This window comes from Haliotis asinina, chromosome 7 (genome assembly GCF_037392515.1).
Source record: "Haliotis asinina isolate JCU_RB_2024 chromosome 7, JCU_Hal_asi_v2, whole genome shotgun sequence".
Lineage (NCBI taxonomy): Eukaryota > Metazoa > Mollusca > Gastropoda > Lepetellida > Haliotidae > Haliotis > Haliotis asinina.
In genome coordinates, this window is record NC_090286.1 from 50,826,625 (window position 1) to 50,848,147 (window position 21,523).

At 41.6% G+C, this 21,523-nt stretch overlaps 3 protein-coding genes across 4 annotated transcripts; 1 reads left to right on the plus strand and 2 right to left on the minus strand.

Moving 5' to 3' along the window:
* Positions 1 to 921: 921 nt before the first annotated feature.
* On the minus strand, positions 922 to 1,320 carry LOC137292055 (profilin-3-like). Its single transcript, XM_067823602.1, has one exon. It carries the CDS (start codon positions 1,318 to 1,320, stop codon positions 922 to 924), a length of 399 nt encoding a protein of 132 aa, XP_067679703.1.
* A 3,951-nt stretch (positions 1,321 to 5,271) lies between these two features.
* Positions 5,272 to 21,523, plus strand: LOC137291256 (nucleoredoxin-like protein 2). Of its 2 annotated transcripts, none has more exons than XM_067822558.1 (3): positions 5,272 to 5,309; positions 18,461 to 18,836; positions 20,744 to 20,978. In XM_067822558.1, exons 2-3 carry the CDS (start codon positions 18,469 to 18,471, stop codon positions 20,973 to 20,975), a joined length of 600 nt encoding a protein of 199 aa, XP_067678659.1. In that variant the 5' UTR covers positions 5,272 to 5,309; positions 18,461 to 18,468; the 3' UTR covers positions 20,976 to 20,978. The 2 variants fall into 2 exon arrangements, with proteins under 2 accessions (XP_067678659.1, XP_067678658.1); XM_067822557.1 differs by lacking the exon at positions 5,272 to 5,309 and adding an exon at positions 17,005 to 17,051 and having other exon boundaries at positions 20,744 to 21,523.
* LOC137291250 (uncharacterized) lies at positions 8,267 to 14,876 on the minus strand. The gene is made up of 7 exons (XM_067822551.1): positions 14,533 to 14,876; positions 14,232 to 14,295; positions 13,427 to 13,506; positions 11,197 to 11,973; positions 10,745 to 10,942; positions 8,999 to 10,283; positions 8,267 to 8,875 (listed from the first exon to the last, which is right to left on the minus strand). The coding sequence occupies exons 1-7, from the start codon at positions 14,874 to 14,876 to the stop codon at positions 8,267 to 8,269; spliced, it is 3,357 nt and encodes a 1,118-aa protein (XP_067678652.1).

Genomic DNA, 21,523 nt, shown 5'->3' on the forward strand with positions numbered 1-21,523 from the left:
ATTAAACGGAAAATAAAATGAAATTACATTTATACACCAGATATTCGCAGCTACTGCGCATCTGTGTGACACGAGTATTTAAAGGAAGATAACACGAAATTACATTTATACACCAGAGATTCGCCGTTACCACACCCATCTGTAGTACACAAGTATTAAACGGAAAATACAATGATATTACATTTATACACCAGAGATTCGCCGTTACCACACCCATATGTAGTACACAAGTATTAAACGGAAGATGAACCTACATTTATACACCAGAGATTCGCATTTACCACACATCTACCATGCATGTACATTTAACGGAAGTTAACATTAACACTGGAGGGGATTTCCTTGTTAAATTCCTGCATGTTTGGCTCTCGGTAGTCCCACATTCCATAAGACTCGGTGCTCTTGGTGAACACAGTTTTATAAGATGAGCTCATTGTCTTCAACGTCGTATTTCGTCCGTGACACATTGGGACGACACGCCTCGGGCAATTTCGCTTAAGTTAGTATGTAGTTAGTGATAGTGTTCTGATGGCCAAGGTCACAGGCAACAAAGCGACAGACCAGGCCGAAGTCTTTTTTCATAGTAGAGCTATGTTGCTTTATCAAGCCAAAACTCATTGAACAATTTCCAATTGACATATTTGATCGTATTTGGTCACGTACAACAATGAAGCCATATTGCCATAAATCCGGATCGTCTGTGGATGATAATGTATAGATGAATATATACGTTGAATGCCATGACCAATTATACCCTAGCATGCTTGACAACATAATTATGTTGAAGAGTAAATATTTGTATATTTTCTGAAAGGTCGCACATCAGATTAATATGTATAATTACACAGCATGGACAGAGCAATTCATTACTGTCACTCGAGCTCACATATTTACTATTGGAATTTTGAAACAAACTGTATATCACATGAGGCTCGGGGCAGCGACAACGGGCCCAACTTGATCCGTCAACTTGGTGGCAAAATTCCTCACACCGCCCAAGCAGGACACCTCCGACGTCACATCAGTAAATCCACAAATCAAAACATCCTTGCTCCGTTGTGCCACAAAGATACCATCGGAGTTTCTCCCAATCACTGTATCTTTATCTACGGCGAAACAGCTGTACTGGATCGCCTCTACAAACAGGCTGAATATATTTGTCGTGAGGAACACCATGGACTTGAGAATGCCCACCGCTTCTTGCCTGGTGATATTTATCCCGCTCGTCCCTGCCAACTTTTCGCCATTTAGATCGAAAATGGCGGCCTTCTTCAGTTTCCCCTCTGATATCAAGCTATCGACAATCTCGTTCCAAGTCATGAGTTCAAACATAATTCACTCCAAAAAGGGAAACTAATAAAGTGTATCCGTGAACGTTGTTTTGGCAGCTGACAGCCGACGAATGCGAGGCGAGACTGAGCAGGTGTGAGAACCCTACCTTGTTTTGGTGAAACTTTTGCTGAAGTGACAAAACTTCCTTCCGTCACTGTAATCATGTGGCGATCATGGCCAAACGGACTTGCAATGCGATTTATAAACTTGATCTCCACGTGCGAGAGTTAGCTAATCCTGCTTCGTTGTGTTGAAGCTTTTCCCGTGCTGTGCCAGCCCGAGCGTCAATTCTGATTACGTGTTGCGCTTCGGCAACCATCGACAATTTCCGTGACATTTGTGTCGTCTGCTCGCTTAAAATGAACGCTTTGACAGAGGCTCCCCTGCCCTTCAACTGAGCAACACCGAATTTAACTGTGTGTACACAACACTGTCAAACAGTTGCTTGTTGCGTCATCGCCAGTTGAATAATGTGTACAAGCGTAATGACTATCCGAGATTTGTCACACATTACGGGTGTTTATGACTGTATGTTTCACACTAAATTTGTGTTCGTATATTAGGTATTGAGACTCCACCCACGCGCGTGTGTGTGTGTGTGGAGGTAAGAGTTAGAGAGAGGGGGAAGAAATAAGGTTTTATTTCTGTTATCTACAGCAACCGCAGCTTGTTGAGCTTGTTGTGACAAGCGACTGGAGGGACCCATTGATTGAAAGGTGCTGTAGTATAGTTGATGGATACCATTGCTTGCAAATGTGACTCGACCGATGCTCCTTATTCAACCCTGATCCTTTACAGACCGCCGTCATATTGCTAAAATACTGCAGTTTTGCGTTGCATGAACAACGAACTAAACTACCTGCAGTCAGTTCATATGAGTGCATTTGGACGACGTGATTGTGTACTCCTTCTAAAAAAACATGAGGTCACTATGTTCATTAATGTTAAGCTCGTCCATAAGTGGTGTAACTATATGAACAGCACGCTTCTTCTTATAAACCTTCACAGGACGACTATATGGGGCAGGGTGTAACCTTGTGCCAACATTCCGTGTGTCACAGGAAGGGTGTGTTTAGTGTTACGCCCTGTTTATCAGTATTCAAGCAATATTTCGGCGGGGGGCACCAGAAATCAGACATTGCACCCATGCGGAGAATCGAACCCAGGTCCCTGCGTCACGAGCGAACGCTTTAACCACAGGGCTACCTCACCGCCTCGGTTGTCACCCGGACTCGTTGCTCTACTGTTGCATCAAACACTTCTCCATTTTTAGTACCCATTACATGTATTTACAGCGAGTGTCGGAGTTTCACGCCGCTCTTAGCAATATTCCAGGTATATGGAGGCGGTCTGTAGATAATCGATCTGTGCAACTGGGAACCGATGATGTATCAACCATGAGCGAGCATGACCACCCGGTCCCGTGAGTCGCCACTTAAGACAAGCATAGTCGTTTTTATGTCGCAGGCATGGGTTGCTGAAGACCTATTCTACCCCGGATCTTCACGGGCCTGTTATTTACAGCTGTGTAATTATGACAAATGTGCGACTGGTGTGGTTTAATCAATGGGTTTGTTTAGTTTCGTGGGATAAGATAGTATGATGTTGAAACACGTAAACGTTTTGTTGGTACTTCTAGTTGTGTTCATATATGTGTAACAGACAGTTTTAACAAAACTGAATTGCAAATGAGTCAGTGGCATTGACTAGCTTACCTAGCAGTTTGTTTCAATGCTCTTTTTGGGACTGATGTTTCATGATCAGCTGAAATTAGAATGGGTGGAGCTTGTGTTGTCTTTTTTTTTGTTTGTTTGTTTGTTTTGTTGTTTGAGGGTTTTTGTTTGTTTTTTTGTTTTGTTTGTTGTTGTTTTGTTTTTTTATTGTTTTGTTTTGTTTTGTTCTTTTTTTTTCTTTTCTTTTTTTTTTTTGGGTGGGGGGGGGGGGGGTTCAACTAAGCGGATAAGCAATGTATCGTTTTGGTTCCTTTGTGGGTCGTTAAGAAAAATTAGAAAGCCAGGACGGTACCTGGCCGACTACTGTTAGTTCTTAGAAACACATGTGGAATTGTTCTTATGGCTATTGGCAATCACTCCGAATATCATCGTCACAATAACAGAGGCATTAGGTGTGTAAACGGGGTGGAGTTGAGCAACGTTTGAGCGGAATAAATGTACATCATATTTAATACCTAGGCTTGTAACTCGAAGCGGCTTAGTGTATTTTTGTAATATGAAAAACATTTGGAGGAAACTCGTTTCGTTGTCTGTTATATCCAAATATATGTCTATGTTCCGTTAAGAACCGTAGTGTCGTCCCATAGAACAGAGTTGCTTCCCTTCAATAAAGGGCAATTACTCTACCGCCGGTCATTGATTTGTGCGAAAGCTAATCCCTAACCAAGCTGAACATTTATAGCCTGTGACCATGTGTTTACAATGAGTGTTAGCCTCTTAAGGTAACCCAGTCCGTAAAGATTACATAGACTATATAGTTTCCAATTAAAGTAACATTCATATCGATAATGTAACCATACATTATATGGAACTAGCCCGTTGAGTAACCCACTAGTCAGCTGGTCAGTCATCCATGAGTAGAGTCATATCGATCACCCGTGAAAAATACGGAATTCACGGTGACCTGAGAAGATGACTCCGCAATCCCAGGTCGCCTTGACCCTGGTCTGAGGGACTGCCCTTGGACATGGCTGCCATGCTTCTGAGAGACGATGGTGTCACCTGGCTTACGCCTCGTGGCATACATAACAGACCAATGGAATGATACAGTACATCTTCGTTGAGTCGTACTTGCCATTTTATAAATACAATCATTTCTACCACATCGCGACGTTTTGTAAATAATCGAGTCATGAGTATTCACACCGGTGGATGAATGCAGAATCACACCTTTGACACAACCACGAATCGAGATAACATAACAGGTCACGTGGATCGTACATTTTGCATATCGATTTTTCGATTCGTACCTTAATGAACAAGGAAAAATATTCAATCAACCCTCAAACAAATTTGAGTCGTACCGTACGATCCTTCTTAGGGGGCTTCCAGAAGGCATGCACCTTTTGACAATAAGGTTCAAATGACGTCACCATTTGCGGGTGACGTTAAACGTTATGCTGGTTACAAACTCCCTTTGCGCGAACTTGCGCCAAACGTAAGAGTTGGTGCCTTTGTGATATGAGAGACAGAGCCCAGCTCACATAAAGCTAGGTTTAGGCGAAGAAAAATACTTTTATAATGTAATAATTTCAACAAATGTATGTGAGTATTACACTTACACCTCTTTTATGTGATATGTTTTAATTATATATTAGCGCTTTAGCGCTTTAGCGCTCTTAAAGAGTTTCTATTGTAATTTAGTGTCTTGTATGCCATTTTTGGCCGGACAATGTGCAACGTTTAATCTATTGAGGATGTACGTTGTGTGACACTCAAATAATACATTTATTTTGTTTTGTTGGGTTGTTTGGTTGTGTTTTTTTATTATTATTATTCTTTTGTTTTCGATAAACTGTACAGTGTTTCTGAACTCGGTCATTATAGACACAAAGTGCCTCGTTCAGAAATAGGAATGCTATGAAAATATGTGCTCCGTCATTTCGTTCCTTCAGCATAAAAATACTAAGAATCGTTATTTCTGGAACATCAACATGATTAAACCGCAACCACGATCCACGATCGTCAGTGAAGACATAACGTCGTGCACGGTTATTATGACAGAGTAAAACAACACACGCTTAGAAATAAAACACTGGAGGCACACTTTCTACATGGGCATTTGTGGTCTGTGTTTGTGCAGTCACGTCTGTACCGCGCCCCATCCGGACAGGTCATGTTGACATAGGGCCGGGCAAACTTGTTTTATTGTTGCCAGACCACGGGACCTGCTATTGCACATAAAGGAAGGCGCGGACTGTGTAAGTGTGTAAACTTATACCTAGACTTGCACAAGTCTATATCGTCATTATTACTACTTAAAATGAAAATTTCTTTTAAAACGGTATTTTTACGGGCTAAGGTCCCCAGATTGCCTGCTTATCTAGACTTGCCTCTTGCAAGGATAGAAATCCTTGGGCTTTGTATTCAGTACAGCCTTGGAGCAAGACTAATTTGTACTGTGCGAGTTTTCAAAAGATTACAGTTTGCATGTTATATCACCAAGTTAATTATATTCATTTGTTAGCACATTATTGTAGATTACGTAATGAGTAGTTTTGTAAAGTTTAAGAAGTCACACTGAACTCGCCCAATATGTATGACATAATCCGAGACAATTTGTAACATCCGACAGCTACGAACTGTTGACACATTGACACTCTTGTACAGTCATTAAGCAGGATGTTGTCGGCCTTGAGAGGTCATGTAGGCAGAGCAATGAGCCGTGTCCAGTTTTGCCTAAATAAGTATAGTATATTTGGTCATTTTCACATTGCATGTACAATATGTGCACGAATCTCTGAATATTTAATATATCACAATATTGTCATGTTTCTGTTTTGTGTAATTACAGTGTACGAACAATATTCAGCTTTTACTTTGCTCAGGTTGATCACAGTATGCATATGCACCACGTGTTTTCAGAATCGGTTACTTACAGGCCGTCATCACAAGGCAGGCATATTAACGAATTCCATGTTAAAATCAAACCAAATAGTGCACACGTTTAAATATACCACTTAAAAGGTAGGGGTATTCAATTATTGCGAGCATACAACTAGCCAACTAATACTAAAGTACATGGATGGGTAAAAGTAATTATATGATGAAAGATGTCCAAAGGAATGGAATGAATTGTCACATTTTAATTAAATTCCTCTTCGTCATCTGTTTCTTCGTTGGCTTCATTACCTGTATTTTATCAATGTTGTAAATTCAATACCCCTACCTGTTGTAATGGTATATGTACAGAAACACCTAAAAGATGTTACAGGCGAGTCTCAATAAGCATTTTATATTCTTCCACAGCAACAAACCAGTGACTATACGTACATGTGGATGTTTTCATATAAAGAGAGGTAGCCTTATGGTTAAAGCGTCCGCTCGTCAGGCTGAAGGCCCAGGTTCGATTGCCCACGGAGGTGCTATATATGTGTGTCCCTTGTAGTGATATTGCTTGTATATTGCTAAACTTCACTCACTCACTCACTCACTCACTCATTCACTCACCCATCCACCCACCCACCCACTCACTCTAAAGACCAATCATCGTTGCGACACAAGGGTAAAGCGATGGGTGGTTGTGAATATAGTGAAATATCGGGCCCAGGCTCGATCCGGAGGGCGGGTTTGTGTGGGTTGAGCCTTGGTGGCGTGGCATGTTTATAAACGAGTCATCACAACTATGGAAAACAATGTAAGCTCAAAGTGCACAACCTTTTGACAGCATACTTCCGCCAAGTCAGGCCACGAAAACATCGGTTCATGGGAATAATGTTACAACAGGGAGATACATGAAGTATTGTTTACAAGGCCTTTGTGCGAGATTGCGAGATTATGAACACATTGTGGTTTAGAGAATCTGTTATCAAAATAGTGTGTTCATAGGACTCCTACAAATACAACGGACTCGTAAAAACCCTTTCAAACTAAACAATAAATTGATTCACTGATTCTGTTGCTCCTTCCCTGAAGCGGTCAAAGTCAGTGTCTTACATCCAGACAAGGGGTATGCACATGTATGTTCTCCCAAGCACTCGAATACATATAACTGGTTATGCTAAAAGACAGATAATATAATATTATCATGGTGTAGTGTTCTGCTATATGCATGAGCTCATATAGTCAGTGAGTGTTTAGTGTTCAGCGTCCTAAAGACACATAGATATAGATTGGGTATTCCAGTTGGTTTTATGAGTCCGTATTGTAATACACGTGTGAGCGTATATTGCACTCTGTTGATGAGTTGTGGAGTCGTATTTGACATTTGAATAATTGTGTTAAGTTAAGGTAGTGATCAGGTGGCGGCGATACATGTGTTTGTAATTGAGTGAGTTTAATTTTACGCCGCACTCCGAGTCCGAACCATACAATCCAGTGATCCGCAGCATGAGCATCGATATGGGCATTTGGGAACCGATGACATATCAAGCGTGTCATCCAGCCTCACCACCCGATCCTGCATAAAGTCGTCTCTTCCCACAAGCATGGGTTACTGAAGATCAGAGGTAGTGGTGTAGCGGTGTTACGATGCTGATCGAGTGTGGAGGAGTCGCCGATCGAGGTGAGGTTGGTTGTTCACATTAAGGTAGTATCTATCATCATGTGAGTGAGTGAGTTTAGTTTTACGTTGCTATCAGCAATATTCCAGCAATGTCACGACGGGAGACACCGGTAATGGGCTTAACACATTGTACCCATGTGGGGGAATGATGACGATGACTTTGTTGAGTGAGTGTGACGCTGGGGTTGGTGGTAAATAATAATTTATACCATTCGTGTACATTTAAATTGATACGACGACAACAGTATTGACCACAATCTCGTAGTCAATCACGACGAGGGTTTCATATCACCGTGTAACAACCTGTCAGTGTGTCAGACCTCGAAACTAACAAGTACATCACTGATAAAATATAACATGCCCTGGAATAAACAACAAATAAGTTTGTCATTCTGTTATTTCTTTCTATAAATGAGGCATTAAATATGTCCGTGTTGATTACAATGTGTACAATATATGAATTCTCATCAAAATATTTCCATGCCATTCCTCAACGATTTTGTGTACGTTCACACATGCCAGTGATTTATGTGTACACAGTGTCAAAAACAAGAAATAGAGAGACATTACACATCATCCGTCATGTCAAACCTGCAATGACATTTACGTCACAGAGATGCTTTCTGGTGAAAAACGCAACCAATAAAGAAAAACAACGAATTGCAAAAGAACAAACGTTTCACGTTATCTGGTACCATCAGGTCAAATGTATGAGATTGGCTGGATTAGCACGGATTGGACGAGCTCGGCCATGTCTGTCACACACCTCCTGATCTTCCTCCCTGTCAATGGACGATTCGGACAGTTCAGAGTCTGAGCTGTAGGCCTCGTTATGGTTGTTGAAATTAAGATATGACGTGTAATACCTCGGCCGTGGGCGGGCATCAAACGCTGGAACAGCCACCAACTTCGGTGGATTGTAATTGGCTGCGACAGTCACGTGTCGGTAGGTCTGGGTGGGCAAGGTTGGAGCAAAACCAGCAGGAGGTGCAAAGGCTGCGTTTGGGTGGGAAATGATAGAGGGTTGCAGACGTGAGTGTTGCTCAAATGGGACTCGGTGGAGGGTTGAAGCGAGAGACGGTCCGAACGTGTGATATGTAGTGGGTTTAAGAGAAGAAGGTTGGGGCGCGAACCCATGAGGTAAAACTGCTGGCTGCAACGTGGGTCTGGGATCGGGTTGTTTCTGGTGAGGTTGGAGAACCACCATCTTGCGGCAGTCGTACGGCTGAGGGGTCGGCACACACGCCATCCTGTTCGACACAAAAGAGATGTTCTGGTTTGGTCGTACTGCACCCATTCCTTGAGACTGAAAGAAAATGCCAATTTTGTGAGATTAACTTTGTATCTGATAGAGCATCATGCAACATATCGCATCATACATATTCAGACGTTGCTTAAATCAAGTTTACTATGCAACGAAACGACTTACCTGAATATATCGTGTGTTGTCTTGTAGATTTGTCACCACATTCCGCTCTGCCGCCGTCCAAGGAGATGTCTGATACTGGCGCGGACGTGGCTCTGCCAAAGCACCACGTGGGAATACATCTATACTTGGTTTGAGTTCCAGCTGGTGCTGGGTCTGTGGCCGTATGATTCGTGCAGGAGGAATCTGGTCAGGTTTGTCAGACGGCATGCTCCTCTGGTGCTGCGAGCTGCGGGAATAGGACGCCAGACTGGACCTCACAGACCGTGGAGTCGGGTGGGACTGTTTGGATACAACATAGGAATACTGCGATTGAACAGGTGCTTCCGGCTTTGTCCATACACTCTGAGATGTATGTTGCCAAACTGTTGTTGGAACGGGCGATGGCGTTGGCTGCAGATCGTTCATATTGCTCTGAGGTGAGGTTGAAGGAAGCTTGAGGAGTTTCGCATCACCATTTGTCCATGACTGATCTCTGACAACTGTCTTGGTCTCTGAATGATTGCTCCATATGTTCCACAAATCATCAACGGTGTTTCCCTTGTCATATATCTTCTTCCATCCGTCTCCAGTAAACTTCATATTGCCTATAAGACCACAGGGCCTGCTGACTGACGTACCCACACTGGTGATGGGTTGTACCTTGTCCAGAAGGGAGTTGTCATAGAACGATTTCTTCGCATTGAACAGCTCGTACTCTTTAACTGGACTTTCCTCAGAGTCATGAGCTGGGGACCACTGCTGATATGATTCTGCTGACTTTTGACTTTCAGGACTATTTAGGAACTCGTCGCTCTGAACATCACAGACAAGATTCTGCTGGTGGTAGACGTTGTCATCTAGCGGAAACTGAAGCTCGTGATGTACCACGGGTGATCGCTTCATCTGCTCCGTAGAGGGTGTTTTGAGTATAAGGGACTGACTGCGAGGACTAAGACTATTCTGGTTCTCGTGTCTCTGTTGAGGAGAAGTCCTCATATCTGTTAGCTCTTCCTCGATCTTATTCAGTCTTTTTTCACTCTCACATCCCGTAAAGCTGTTCTCATCCGATACTCGCCACCTTGGAATAAAGGGCTCGCTGTGTGCTGACAGTTCTATCCTCTGATTAGCATGGTAACACTGGTTGTCTCTGCTCAAAGCATCGCTGTATTCCTGGTGGGTTTCGCTCCTGCTGAAGCCGTGTTTGTTGTTTGCAGGACATCCGTCTTCACCATTAGTCTTAACAGTCCATACCCTAGTGTCTGAGATGGTGGCCCTGGAACTGGACACAGTTTCTGGCTCAGAGTATCTGAAACAATTAGGCCATCACATATAAAGGTCACATTCATGCTATTAAGGAATCTTAATCGTCTGGGTTTTGACGTGGAACTCAGTAGTGAGTGAGTGAGTTTGGTTTTACGCCGCTTTTAGCAATATTTCAGCGATATCACGGCGGGGGACACCAGAAAACGGACCTCACTCATTGTACCCATGTGGGGAATCGAACCCGGGTCTTCGGCGTGACGAGCGAACGCTTTAACCACTAGGCTACCCCACCGCCCCTGGAACTCAGTAAACTAAGATACGCGTACAATTCCAGTTTGGACCAGTTATGGTGTGAGGTTCGCCAGAGTCATACCAATAACCATGCTCACTAAAATCCATGTCCCGCGTCTCGTCTGGTTCAACGTTTTTCACTTACGAAACAAACAGTTACGAAGCTTCCATTTTAGATATCAATGTCATACTGAATAGGAGCAGCCATCGAACCTGCATGGATCCGAGTACTGTACGTCATCTACAAATGTAACTTGGTAGTCTCGGTAGTTGGACCTCCTGGCGTTCCTGACCCCTCTTACTGGACGCTCCCTCCTCTTGTTGGACACTAGCAGCGGGATTTGTAAGCCTGTTTCTGGGGACAAATGCTGTTCTGGCGGTTGGATATCCCGCGGAGACCACTCATGTGACCTAGAAGAGAGGAAACAAGGTTCACATTTATTAAATACAGATGTTGTGGAAACAGACAGTTGTTACGAATGCAGAGTATCTTCGTACGTCTTACTAGGCAGCGATGGGGTTGCCAATAACTGTCTGGGATCAGGTGGGAACATACGTGAAGCCGACTTGTGATGTAACTCGCTTGAAGTCGGCGAACAACCAAACGTAATTACTCACACTCACTGATTCCAATAGCGCCTCCTGTGTACCAGCTTTTAACATACCTGTTCGGGCTTCCATCCCCTTGTCCGTCATTCTGTTCAGGCACACACCAGATGTCAAACAGCCTGCTGGTATGCCTGTCGGTTTTGGAGTCCAAGTCCTCATCAGGTTCGTCCCTGCCCGCTTCAGAAGTCAGCGACTCCTCTTTAACCACATCTGGCACTGGGAGATTAAAACCATAAGACACACGAGGAACGAAGTCCTCGATGGAGTCGCAATTCCTTTCTGCCCAGAGTTCCGATGTGGGGACACTGGGTTCAGCGCCCACAGGGTAATAGAGCAACTGCTTGTAACGGGACCACTGGTCGAGGTCGCTAGAGGTCAGGTCTTCGTTAACAGTTGATGAGGAGTCTCCCGGTGAACTTGATCCGCAGCTCACAGATCCCTGTTGTGACAACACATCTTGGTCATCTGAGGTGCTTGGGCTGTAGGATGGTAAATCTAACCAGAGTCGTCTGACACAGTGAGAAGTGAGTTTCGATGCGAGCAGACGACAGCCCTCGTCAGACTCGTTGTCAACTGCTGCCTCGTTCTTGGCTGCCAACCACAACTCATAGGAAGCAAACTTCGCAGGAAGAACGGCTTCGGGCATATGTACCCAGTTTCCACACGGTGACCTTGACCGCATGCAGTCCAAACAGTCGTGATATTTGTTCAGGTACTCGCGGACGATGTCTCCAACGTCGTCTACGGCGAGACAGATGTTGTCTTGGGGTTCCTTATCTGGTCGTATAAACTGGGAGTTTGGAAACACAATGTCTTGAAGGCCCGCAAATGTTCTGAAAAGATCAGTCGAGAAAAAAAAAACAAATTCCAATTTCAAAGCATTTTGGACATACGAACAAAATCACGAAAGTACATTGCATTATGTACGCATGTACGGAAGTAATCAATACCCCTGGTATCGAATGAGCTTTTTGTCATTCACCCATAAACAGATGTAAAAATGTCAGTATATAACGCAGCTATTGAAAAACGAGTCAAACTCACAAAATCATAGTCATTGTAATGAGAACAGTCTCGCGATAGCTCAGCAGTTTACAATGCCAACAAAGACGGGCGTTTATTAAATACTGATGCTAGCGTTGAGTATTTATAAGCTACGTACAATCACTATCAGTTCTGACTCCCTGACATAGCTGTGTTGTGGACATATTACGATATCACAAGTCAGTTGCCTCACTCTTTTAGAGACATTTACAGAGCTGGAAATACATTGAGATGCGTCAAAACTTTTCAAAAGAGATATTAAGTGGTTACAGTTTTATACAGTGTATTGGGATGCATATACTTGGCGTCCAAACTGGCTGCGGTGACACTGAACGTCGGATTTGAAACTCTTAAACAAATCATGGAAATAAGCATGTGAAATTTAACCCTCAGTTGCCCTGTGGTTTCTGGGAAGATGCTATCTACAGACGAAGGTGGATCGCACACGCCAAACATACAAGCACAACGAGTAAAACCTGCCGCCCGCTGGCACGGACAATTGGATGCCGATGGGATACATGCAATGTGTAGGTTACTTCATCGTCCCTTTCACCACTGATCACAAATTATGACTTTCATGATTGTCATTAAACTTGTCTGCGAAACAGGCGTCGATAAACTTCGTATTACCTAAACATCCAAAGACATTGCCAGTTTTAATGATGGACACGAGGACATACTTTGTAACTGCCAGTCAAAACCGTCTTGTCAGTCAGTCCAAAGCTGGCCGCCATGCTATAGGAATGGCCTTCCCGACACTGAGGGTGGTTTGTATAACATTTTGATTGGTGCATTTGATCGACCGATCAAATCAAGGGTGGATAATGTTAGATTGCGAGAGCCGCAAACATTGATACAGAGGATAGTGTAAGTTTTGTAGGTTTACCAAGGCACCAGCCGGTAGGATAAGAGCATGTGGTTATAATGCTGACTGCGAGCCTGCGATTCCAATATCATTGTATCCTGATCCTTGGCACATGCTGTTCATCACTGGATTGTCTGATTACTTACCGACCACAGCCATATAGCTGGAATATTGCCGAGTGCGGCTTTTTAAAACAATTAACCAAACCAAGCTCTGCTTCCAAAAGGGTAGAGAAGTAGTTCGGTAGAGCTCAGCTGGACTTCACGATTGATTATTTGCACAAGCGAGATACACAATCATTTCTTTTCGTCATGTCTATCGCGTAGAATATGAGTATATATATATAGTAATCATGTTAAATTACACCTCAAACTTACAGTCTGGGATCGAAAGGGTCGTTGCAGGAAACACCAGGTTGTCGTTCACTTCGACCATAGCCAACTGTCCTTGCTTCGCCCTGTTGGCAAGAGGGTACACCTGGTTAGCTTGTCAAAATAATATAACTAAGACGTCTACTTTCACGTCCCATTACTATTGAATCATTCAACATTTTCGGAGGAGTCCATAACTATACAATAGCACGTTCATAAATATAGAGGGGCGGTTTGGTTGCGTGGTGGTTAAAGCGTCCGGTCGTCACGCTCGATTCCCACATGGGTACAATGTGTGAAGCCCATTTCTTATATCCGTGAAATTGCTGGAATCATTATTGATAAAAGTGGAGTAAAACCAAACTCATTCATTCATGAATACATATATTCTGTCGTCCACAGTTTCAACATCCATGGCCTAGCACATATCCGATTTTTACAGACCACCGTCACATAGATCTTATTATTTATTGCCCTTAGTCAGCGTAAACAGCAGACTAGCGTATATTTAAAACCTCGTACATATTCATGGGCCTATAAAGGAAGAGTGGACAATGAAGAGTACAAGCCAACCTTTGCTACCCAATTTGGAAATAGATCAAACAAGCATCTCATTCTTTCACTAAACTCTTTTCTCAACTTAAGAATGAATTCGGCTGTTTAAATTACAAATCGTATACTCGTACCTTATCTGGATACTAGTATTACACTTTTCCCTCCAAATACAAAAACTATTTCGTTTTCGGCAGACTACATGACTAGTGTTACTTTTAACAATACAATTGATGCTATATATAATTATCCGTATTACCTGTTGTATGTTGTCCGAATGGTCTTCGTTGATTTCTTGTGTACATTCCTGGCGTAAACGAAATCTGAAGGAAAAAGTGTTATCAATACATGGCTAAAAATCAAGACGAAATGATGCTCTGCACGGTCTAAGTACAACCCGTTGGAAGTTGTATTCTGCTGCTTGAATGACACGTGCATTGCGTATACTCAACGTGACAGGTTTTAGAAAATTATTATGTCACCCTACTGACGGTCAGGGTAGACACTGGCATTTTTAGCAATTTCACAAATTTACGTTTAGGGTTGTATTTTGAACTTACACCTCACTGCCGAAGAAGTCGTCTTCTTTTGAGAATTCTGCTTCCCCCTTTTCAGCAAGCGAACCTTCCGTTTTAGAGCCTACGGCAATACCTGCTAAAATATCAGCGGAAGTCACTGAGGAAAGTCTTTTCTGAAGAAGTTCACTAGTAAGGCAAATGTTGCATAAGGCTGGTGTAAGGACATCACATTTCGAAGGATCATCTTGCCATATGTCATTTATGCGAGCTCTGATGCTGTCGAGTGAGGACTCATAAGAAAATTCACATACGCCATCTGGTTCGCTTTCCCTCTCAGAATTGTGCTCATAATTCTGAAAACGATCCTCTATCATTCCCGAAGACATTACATGAATAGATATCCTGAACGAAACCGATAGCCAAACCGTCCTGTTGCAACATGGAAACCGTCTCGTAACACTTCCGCTATGTGACGTCAAAAATAATATTATGACGTCACTCATTGTTTACGTCATGACTTCGCAGGTATGTCCATTCATTCGTCTCCGAATTCAGCTAACAGGACAGAAAAAAATTGGTATCTGTTTTAACTAATATTTATTGTGTGACATATTTCGTGACATTGAGCAGAGCACTATAGAATGAGTGTTAATTTGTGAAATCTGCTTACAATATCCTTGCATTTATGTCAAACATGCTGTTTACAGAGCATACACAAGATTTGATAAATACTTTTTGTCAGGGTCATTTGAAATTTTATATATTGACAGTATGTGGTAAATTTAAACTCTAATGTGCAGAGCAACCTGCCTAATGTGCACTATATGTATATGTATTGTATTTGATAACCATTAATTCTAGTTTTATTGAAGCTTTTATTACCTGGGCTGAAGGTAATTCTAACCCATTCTGTCTGTGTTACATCCTACGTCTTCAGAATAACCAGATATACGAGGGGATGTCAATAAGTTTTGAGCCTTGAACAGAAAAACACAAAATATTGGTATGAACCACATTTATTTTTCCATCTTTTATGCCAGGCGCTGATGCCATCTCTGTAGAAGGCGCCATTTTGGTCCTCAAACCAAGCCTCAGTAGCAGCAATAAGCTCATTATCATCCTGAAATCTACGACCACGCAAGTGTTTCTTGAGATTTGGGAACAGATGGTAATCACTTTGTGCCAGGTCTGGAGAGTAGTGGGGATGCGGCATGATTTCGTACCAGCATTCTTGGACTGCAAAGCGAGAGGTGTGTACTGGAGCATTGTCTTGATGTAGAAGAATACCACGTCTGATCTTGTCCCGGCGCTTCTCCTTGATTTACTGTCGCACTTGCCTCAACAAGTTAGCGTAATATTCCCCATTCATTGTTCTTCCTTTTGGTAAGTAATCTATGTGGATGACGCCTTTGCTTTCCCAGAAGACTGTCGCCATTACCTTCAGCACTGATCTGGGAGAAGTGACATGTTTCCATTCCATGGATTCTTGTTTGCTCTCAGGATCATAGTGGTGGATCCAGGTTTCATCACAGGTTACTAGCCTAAAGTGAAAATCTTCTGGATCCTGGTTAGCATGTATCTGGTTAGCATGGAGTTGCTCAAGGCTCAAAACATTTTGACATCACATCGTATCTTACAGTATTTTGCAGTTTTAAAAATAAGTGTCAAGTAAGAGTAAGAACGAAAAGCGCTTGTGTACCTGGGAATCAAACCATAATGTCATATTATTTTTTCTGTTCATATTAACTTATCGAAACATTCTAAAAAGCCTCCAGCAGGTGAAGATTGTATGCGTTGGTGCCCCGTGAACAGGAACGTGGATTTCATAATTAAATCATGTCGGTGGTCGGAACTTCTAACTCATAGGTTCGTGATGGTCTGCTCATTACGGAAAATCTTTAATCATCAGGTAAAAAAACATGAATGATTATACTTCAAAACAATGCCTCATACGTGCCCGGACCAGCGGGACACCTGTCTCTGATTGCCACATGCCGAGAAAACGTGAAAGAAAATTGACCGAGAATCATTTTCATGGTGATTTTGTCACTGTTAATGATTCACGTGTGCAAAGGTCCTCATTGAAAAAAAATTATCAAACGTACCACGATTTATTAAGGAAATAAGATTGAGTCATGTTCTCAGCACATGTCTGTTTATACACTCCTATAACTGATCGTACTCTAGGTGGTGCTGCGTAAGAGTGATTTTACCACATTATAAATATAGCTATTGTCTTTAGTCTTTAGTTACAATAATTTTCAAAAATAACTTGTTATGCTGTACCTCTAATTATCTGTGGTCCCATTCAGGCCTGGAATTTTCATTCAGGTATCAAGTATTTATATATGTATATGTAAAGAAACAAAAGCACAACTGTATGAATAATCCCATCACTTGTATTTAGCTTGATAACGGATTATGAATCTATATGGAAATGTCCCTAAATGTAGAAAACCTAGGGTTGATCTGCATAAAAGGTTTGGTCTTATAAACCCACACGTTGTTTCCCTCACAAGGGACATAACTCCAATGTTGTGATAAGAACTATTGTTGCTAAGGTAAATATTATCTGTATTTTCTTGGATTGACACTACGCCTTTTCTTTGTGTGTGCGTATTCGTAGGGCTGTAGTCCACATATTTATATTCACCCTGTCTCTGAAATAAATACGATCATTTTAGTTACTTTTTAGAGAGGTAGCACTTAAGATTTTGAGGATTAGATATACATGATAACGTTGAGTATCACACTAGCACCAGCAGTTGTTAACTAGTGTCTTAAGGGATCGGATACATAGTACACTGGTTAGCGTCACAAATAGATGTTGTATTGGATGTTGAAAGCTTTCAATACTTCCTTGGAGATGCTTGTTGCTATCTGGAAGACTGTAGGATGTATCAGTGAGGGTCTCAACAGATACGTGTACACTTAGTATCTTTATGTGTTGTAATTAGAAACAAACAAAATCAATATGAAACTGCAGAAAAGGTCAGAATTTTCACATTTTTTGGAAAATATTATCTGTTATAATGAACCATTATAGGCTGACAGAGAATACTTTGTGTTCTAATTATTAGAGAGAAAAAACCCAATCAGACAAACAATCAAAATTTGGGAAAAAAATGCATATCCTAAATGGACATGAGAAAGAATCTTTTGCTCTGTATTATAATATTATATCCCATGGAAGTGTTGGAATATGAAATAGCTTTGACTTTTGCATCAGCTTCTTAATGTGAATAATCACTTAGGTGAGAATTCTGACATGACTACTACATACACTTACAGAGAGTTTAGTATATTTGAAGGAAATATGCTCATTGCAAAAGACAGCTAACAGGATCAGGTGGTCAGTCTCACTGACTTGGTTGACACATGGCATCATATCCCAGTTGCGTACATTGATGGTTGACTGTCTGGCCTAGACACGATTATTTCCAGCCCGCCGTCATTTAGCTGAAATATCGCTGAGTGCAGCATTAAACAACAAACCAACCAACCAATCATTATGTCTGAAGACTAATTACCTGGGTAACACTGTAATATTTGGATTACACAGTTTCTCAGTAAAGTGAAGATTCTAGTACCTTTGTTGGGTTTAGTTCCATCCGGGATTTATACCCACACCCTCAGTGGGACAACTAACCTGCTCAGTCACCACGGTAGGACTCACCCCAACAAAAGTACTAGAATCTGTACTTTACTGAGAAAGTGAAATCCCAAACATAACATTTGTTACAGCTGATCACTTTTTAAATGGCATTGTGTAATCACAATCAGGTGTGCTTTCATATCATGTGATTATATGCAGCAAAACAGTAATTTCTCAAGGATGAACAAATATAAAAAACACATCAATCCTATTTCAGTTTAATACATATGTGGATGAGTTCATTCCCTTAAAATGAAAATCGATCGGCCTGTAGAATACATAAGCAATACAACTGCTGGTATTTCTGTTCCTCAGTCAAGGCAATGGAGTCCAACAAACTTGAGTCAACACCATCACCTCCTCCAAACCCTTTCAAAGACTGCTGGCTGTTGACCAAGGAACACTTCAATACTGAGAAGTATGTTCCTGACCGGGACAGTTATGGTCTGGTCAGTGGAGAAGAGGTTACAAAGAAGAGAGTGACTGCTGTCTACTTCTCCGCTTCCTGGTGCCCTCCATGTCAGAAGTTTACACCCCTCCTCAAGCAGATGTACGAGGATCTCAGGAACAGGAACGCACCCCTTCAAGTTATCTTTGTCAGCTTTGACAGAACCAAGGAGATGATGAAAGAATATTTCTTAAATTGTCATGGCGACTGGCTTGCAGTGCCCTATGATGACCCCCAAAGAGAGTAGGTTATTTACTTATATTCTTGGCAACCTTTGGTTTTGTTTGTTTTGTTGTTGAACAGTGCACACGAGTGGTGGTCTTGTTAATTGTAATAATTGAAGACTGGTCCCTGACTAAACAAACAAGCAACTGATCATGTTTTCTTATAATCGAACACAAAAAATTCTGTAGCACTTGTTTGCAATCACAGTATATTTCACAGGGTTGGTCTTGTCTGTTGTGTTTCACAAGCACTACAAGCTCATTGTGGCTGAATTATCTTAAAGACTCCAGGAAATTTATGCTCCTATCATACTAGTCATCCGCTAAAGATGTAAAATTTGCAAATGCATTTTGTGTAATTTGCTAAAAAAAACAAAGAACTACATGTTTTCTCTAGTTTTTTTTTGCATTGACTGAAACGGTCAGGAACATATAATAAATGATGCTAACCAATTATTTTTGATGACAGATCGGTTGTAATGAACCAATCATCAGTTGTTAGATTGAAACCAATTCCCAACATTAGTGCACCACACAAAAGTCCAGCATAATGGCTGTGTATATACTTGACACAATCCTGTGATACAATGACCTGAATAAAGAAGTACCCAAGGGTCAGTGCCGATTGTGGATTGTGTCCAATGTCAGTGCCTAAGAGCATCCTAACTCCAATCAGGGATACAATAGTGCCAGTCATCAATGGCAGTGCAACTTCTTGTGTATAGTTGCATTCAATGCTGCATAGTTGCATTCCAGTGCCTATTCCGAAAAACTGTTATTTTCATTAGCACCATACCCTTGCTTGTGTGTCTCACAGAGTGGTAAAGATCATGTTGTATGATCACTGGTTGGAATCATGGTTGAATCCGATCAACCAAATGGTTTTCACTTAGATGTAAACATCAAGGCCAGCCTCACCTTGTGTTTACATCCCACACTTACCTTGCCTTGATTTCTCGAAACAAACTTAAGTCTGAGTTTTTACTTAAGTTCGAGTTTTTGCTAAAAGTTGAGAAAACACATTTCACAGAATGAACTGAAATCAGCATAAAACTCAGTAATAGAATTTGAGATTGGTGGATAGAGATTACTTAAATTCTTTGTACTTGTATATTTCAAAATTGCAGTTACGTTAAATTGAGCTGTTTCAAATTGTGAGGCTTAATTTGAGATTTGAGTTAAAACTGAAGTTTGTTTTGAGAAATTGGACCCCGACACACTATGATAAAGCTGGAAGAGTTTACACTGCATTCTCTTCCCACAAAGGTCAGTTGTCATACCTTCCTAGGAACCTCTGCTCTAATAGAGTTATATCCCTTTGTTCTCATAAATTCCTTAGCTGCAAAAAATCACAACATTATCTCCCTTCTATCCAATCAGAACATGTGTTACATCAACTTAGAGCCAACTTGACTAATACAAGCAAATGTGGAACCACAAATATCCCTCCTCTGCTGGGGACTTGTGTTGATGTGACACACAAGACATTAATGGCTAGCTTGTCCGTTGTCAACAAGGGCCATCGAGAAGCAATTGATCTGCCATTAGATGACTCTGTTCCGTCTAGAAGAAATATTTGCCCATCACACTGGTGAAGAGGCTCTAGTTCTCCCAAAGCATACAGAACTTACCGATTACTTACGAATGATCAGTTTTGAAATAATGTTGCTGACTGCGCAACTAAATCTGATTGCAACCAATCGCGAATCCTGAACACGTGCACCATGATGAGGCTGTATTAGAACAGAGGTTTGCCGGAAGATATGACAAGTAACCTCTGTGGGAAGAGAATGCATACACTCCAACATTAAACCAATTTCACTGACCAAAACAGCAGAAGTACAGGAAAATCAAAGAAAAAGTGAAAACATAGTTGTTTCATCTTTACAGTTTGTAACTGTCCTTAAATCATTTAATTATTTGCAGGCAGCTTGCCGACAAGTTCAACATCAATGCTATCCCCAAGCTTGTTGTGTTGCGGCCAGATGGGGAGGTGATCACAATGAGAGGACGCAAGGACGTTCAAGACAAGGGAATGATCTGTTTCCGGAGTTGGCAGAGCGCAGCAAGCCTTGCAGACAATGTGTCTTTACGTCGAACATTCTCCGAAACAAGGGGATTCACAGAGACAAGGTTGGATGGCGAGACAGATGAGTAGTCAACACTGTTGTCAACACTGAGTTACCGAGATGGTGATGATAAGCCAGCTGACGGCACAAAGATTCAGCCCTGAGAGTTGGCTGGTTAATAGTGGTCTGTCAGTGCACTACTACACAGGTATTGAAGACACTGGAGTTAACCTGCCATGCTGGTGTAACTGAGGATATTTCATTGCTCAAGCCAATGTAGTGATATCAAATACTATTTTCAAGACAACATATCCAAGAAAGGAGAAGAAATCAATCACTCAGACAGTGTGTATTAGAAAGTAAGTTGTGTACCTGCAGAGGGATGACAATGAACCTATACCAGAAGCTGAAAACTAACAGATTAGCCTAAGAATGTTTTATGGATATCAACTTCTTTATATGAGAACACTTGTGTTCTCATATAAAGAAGTTGATATCCATAAAATCTTCATTCTTATGCATTTCACTTCTAAATGCCTTAATGACTTAACAGATTAGCCCAGACCAAATTTATTTCTTGTTTAACAGATCCACTGTTCATATTTTTTCATGAATAAAATCAAAATATGTTCATTTA

Bases quoted from the DNA above. Each gene is read 5' to 3' on its own strand.
- LOC137292055 (XM_067823602.1), bottom strand. From the start codon at position 1,320: ATGACTTGGAACGAGATTGTCGATAGCTTGATATCAGAGGGGAAACTG.
- LOC137291250 (XM_067822551.1), bottom strand. From the start codon at position 14,876: ATGTCTTCGGGAATGATAGAGGATCGTTTTCAGAATTATGAGCACAAT. The intron at 14,296-14,532 runs GTAAGTTCAAAA...TTTTTCCTTCAG, and splicing joins GACTTCTTCGGCAGTGAGGT to ATTTCGTTTACGCCAGGAAT. The intron at 13,507-14,231 runs GTAATACGGATA...TCTTGCCAACAG, and splicing joins ATTCGGACAACATACAACAG to GGCGAAGCAAGGACAGTTGG.
- LOC137291256 (XM_067822558.1), top strand. From the start codon at position 18,469: ATGGAGTCCAACAAACTTGAGTCAACACCATCACCTCCTCCAAACCCT. The intron at 18,837-20,743 runs GTAGGTTATTTA...AATTATTTGCAG, and splicing joins TATGATGACCCCCAAAGAGA to GCAGCTTGCCGACAAGTTCA.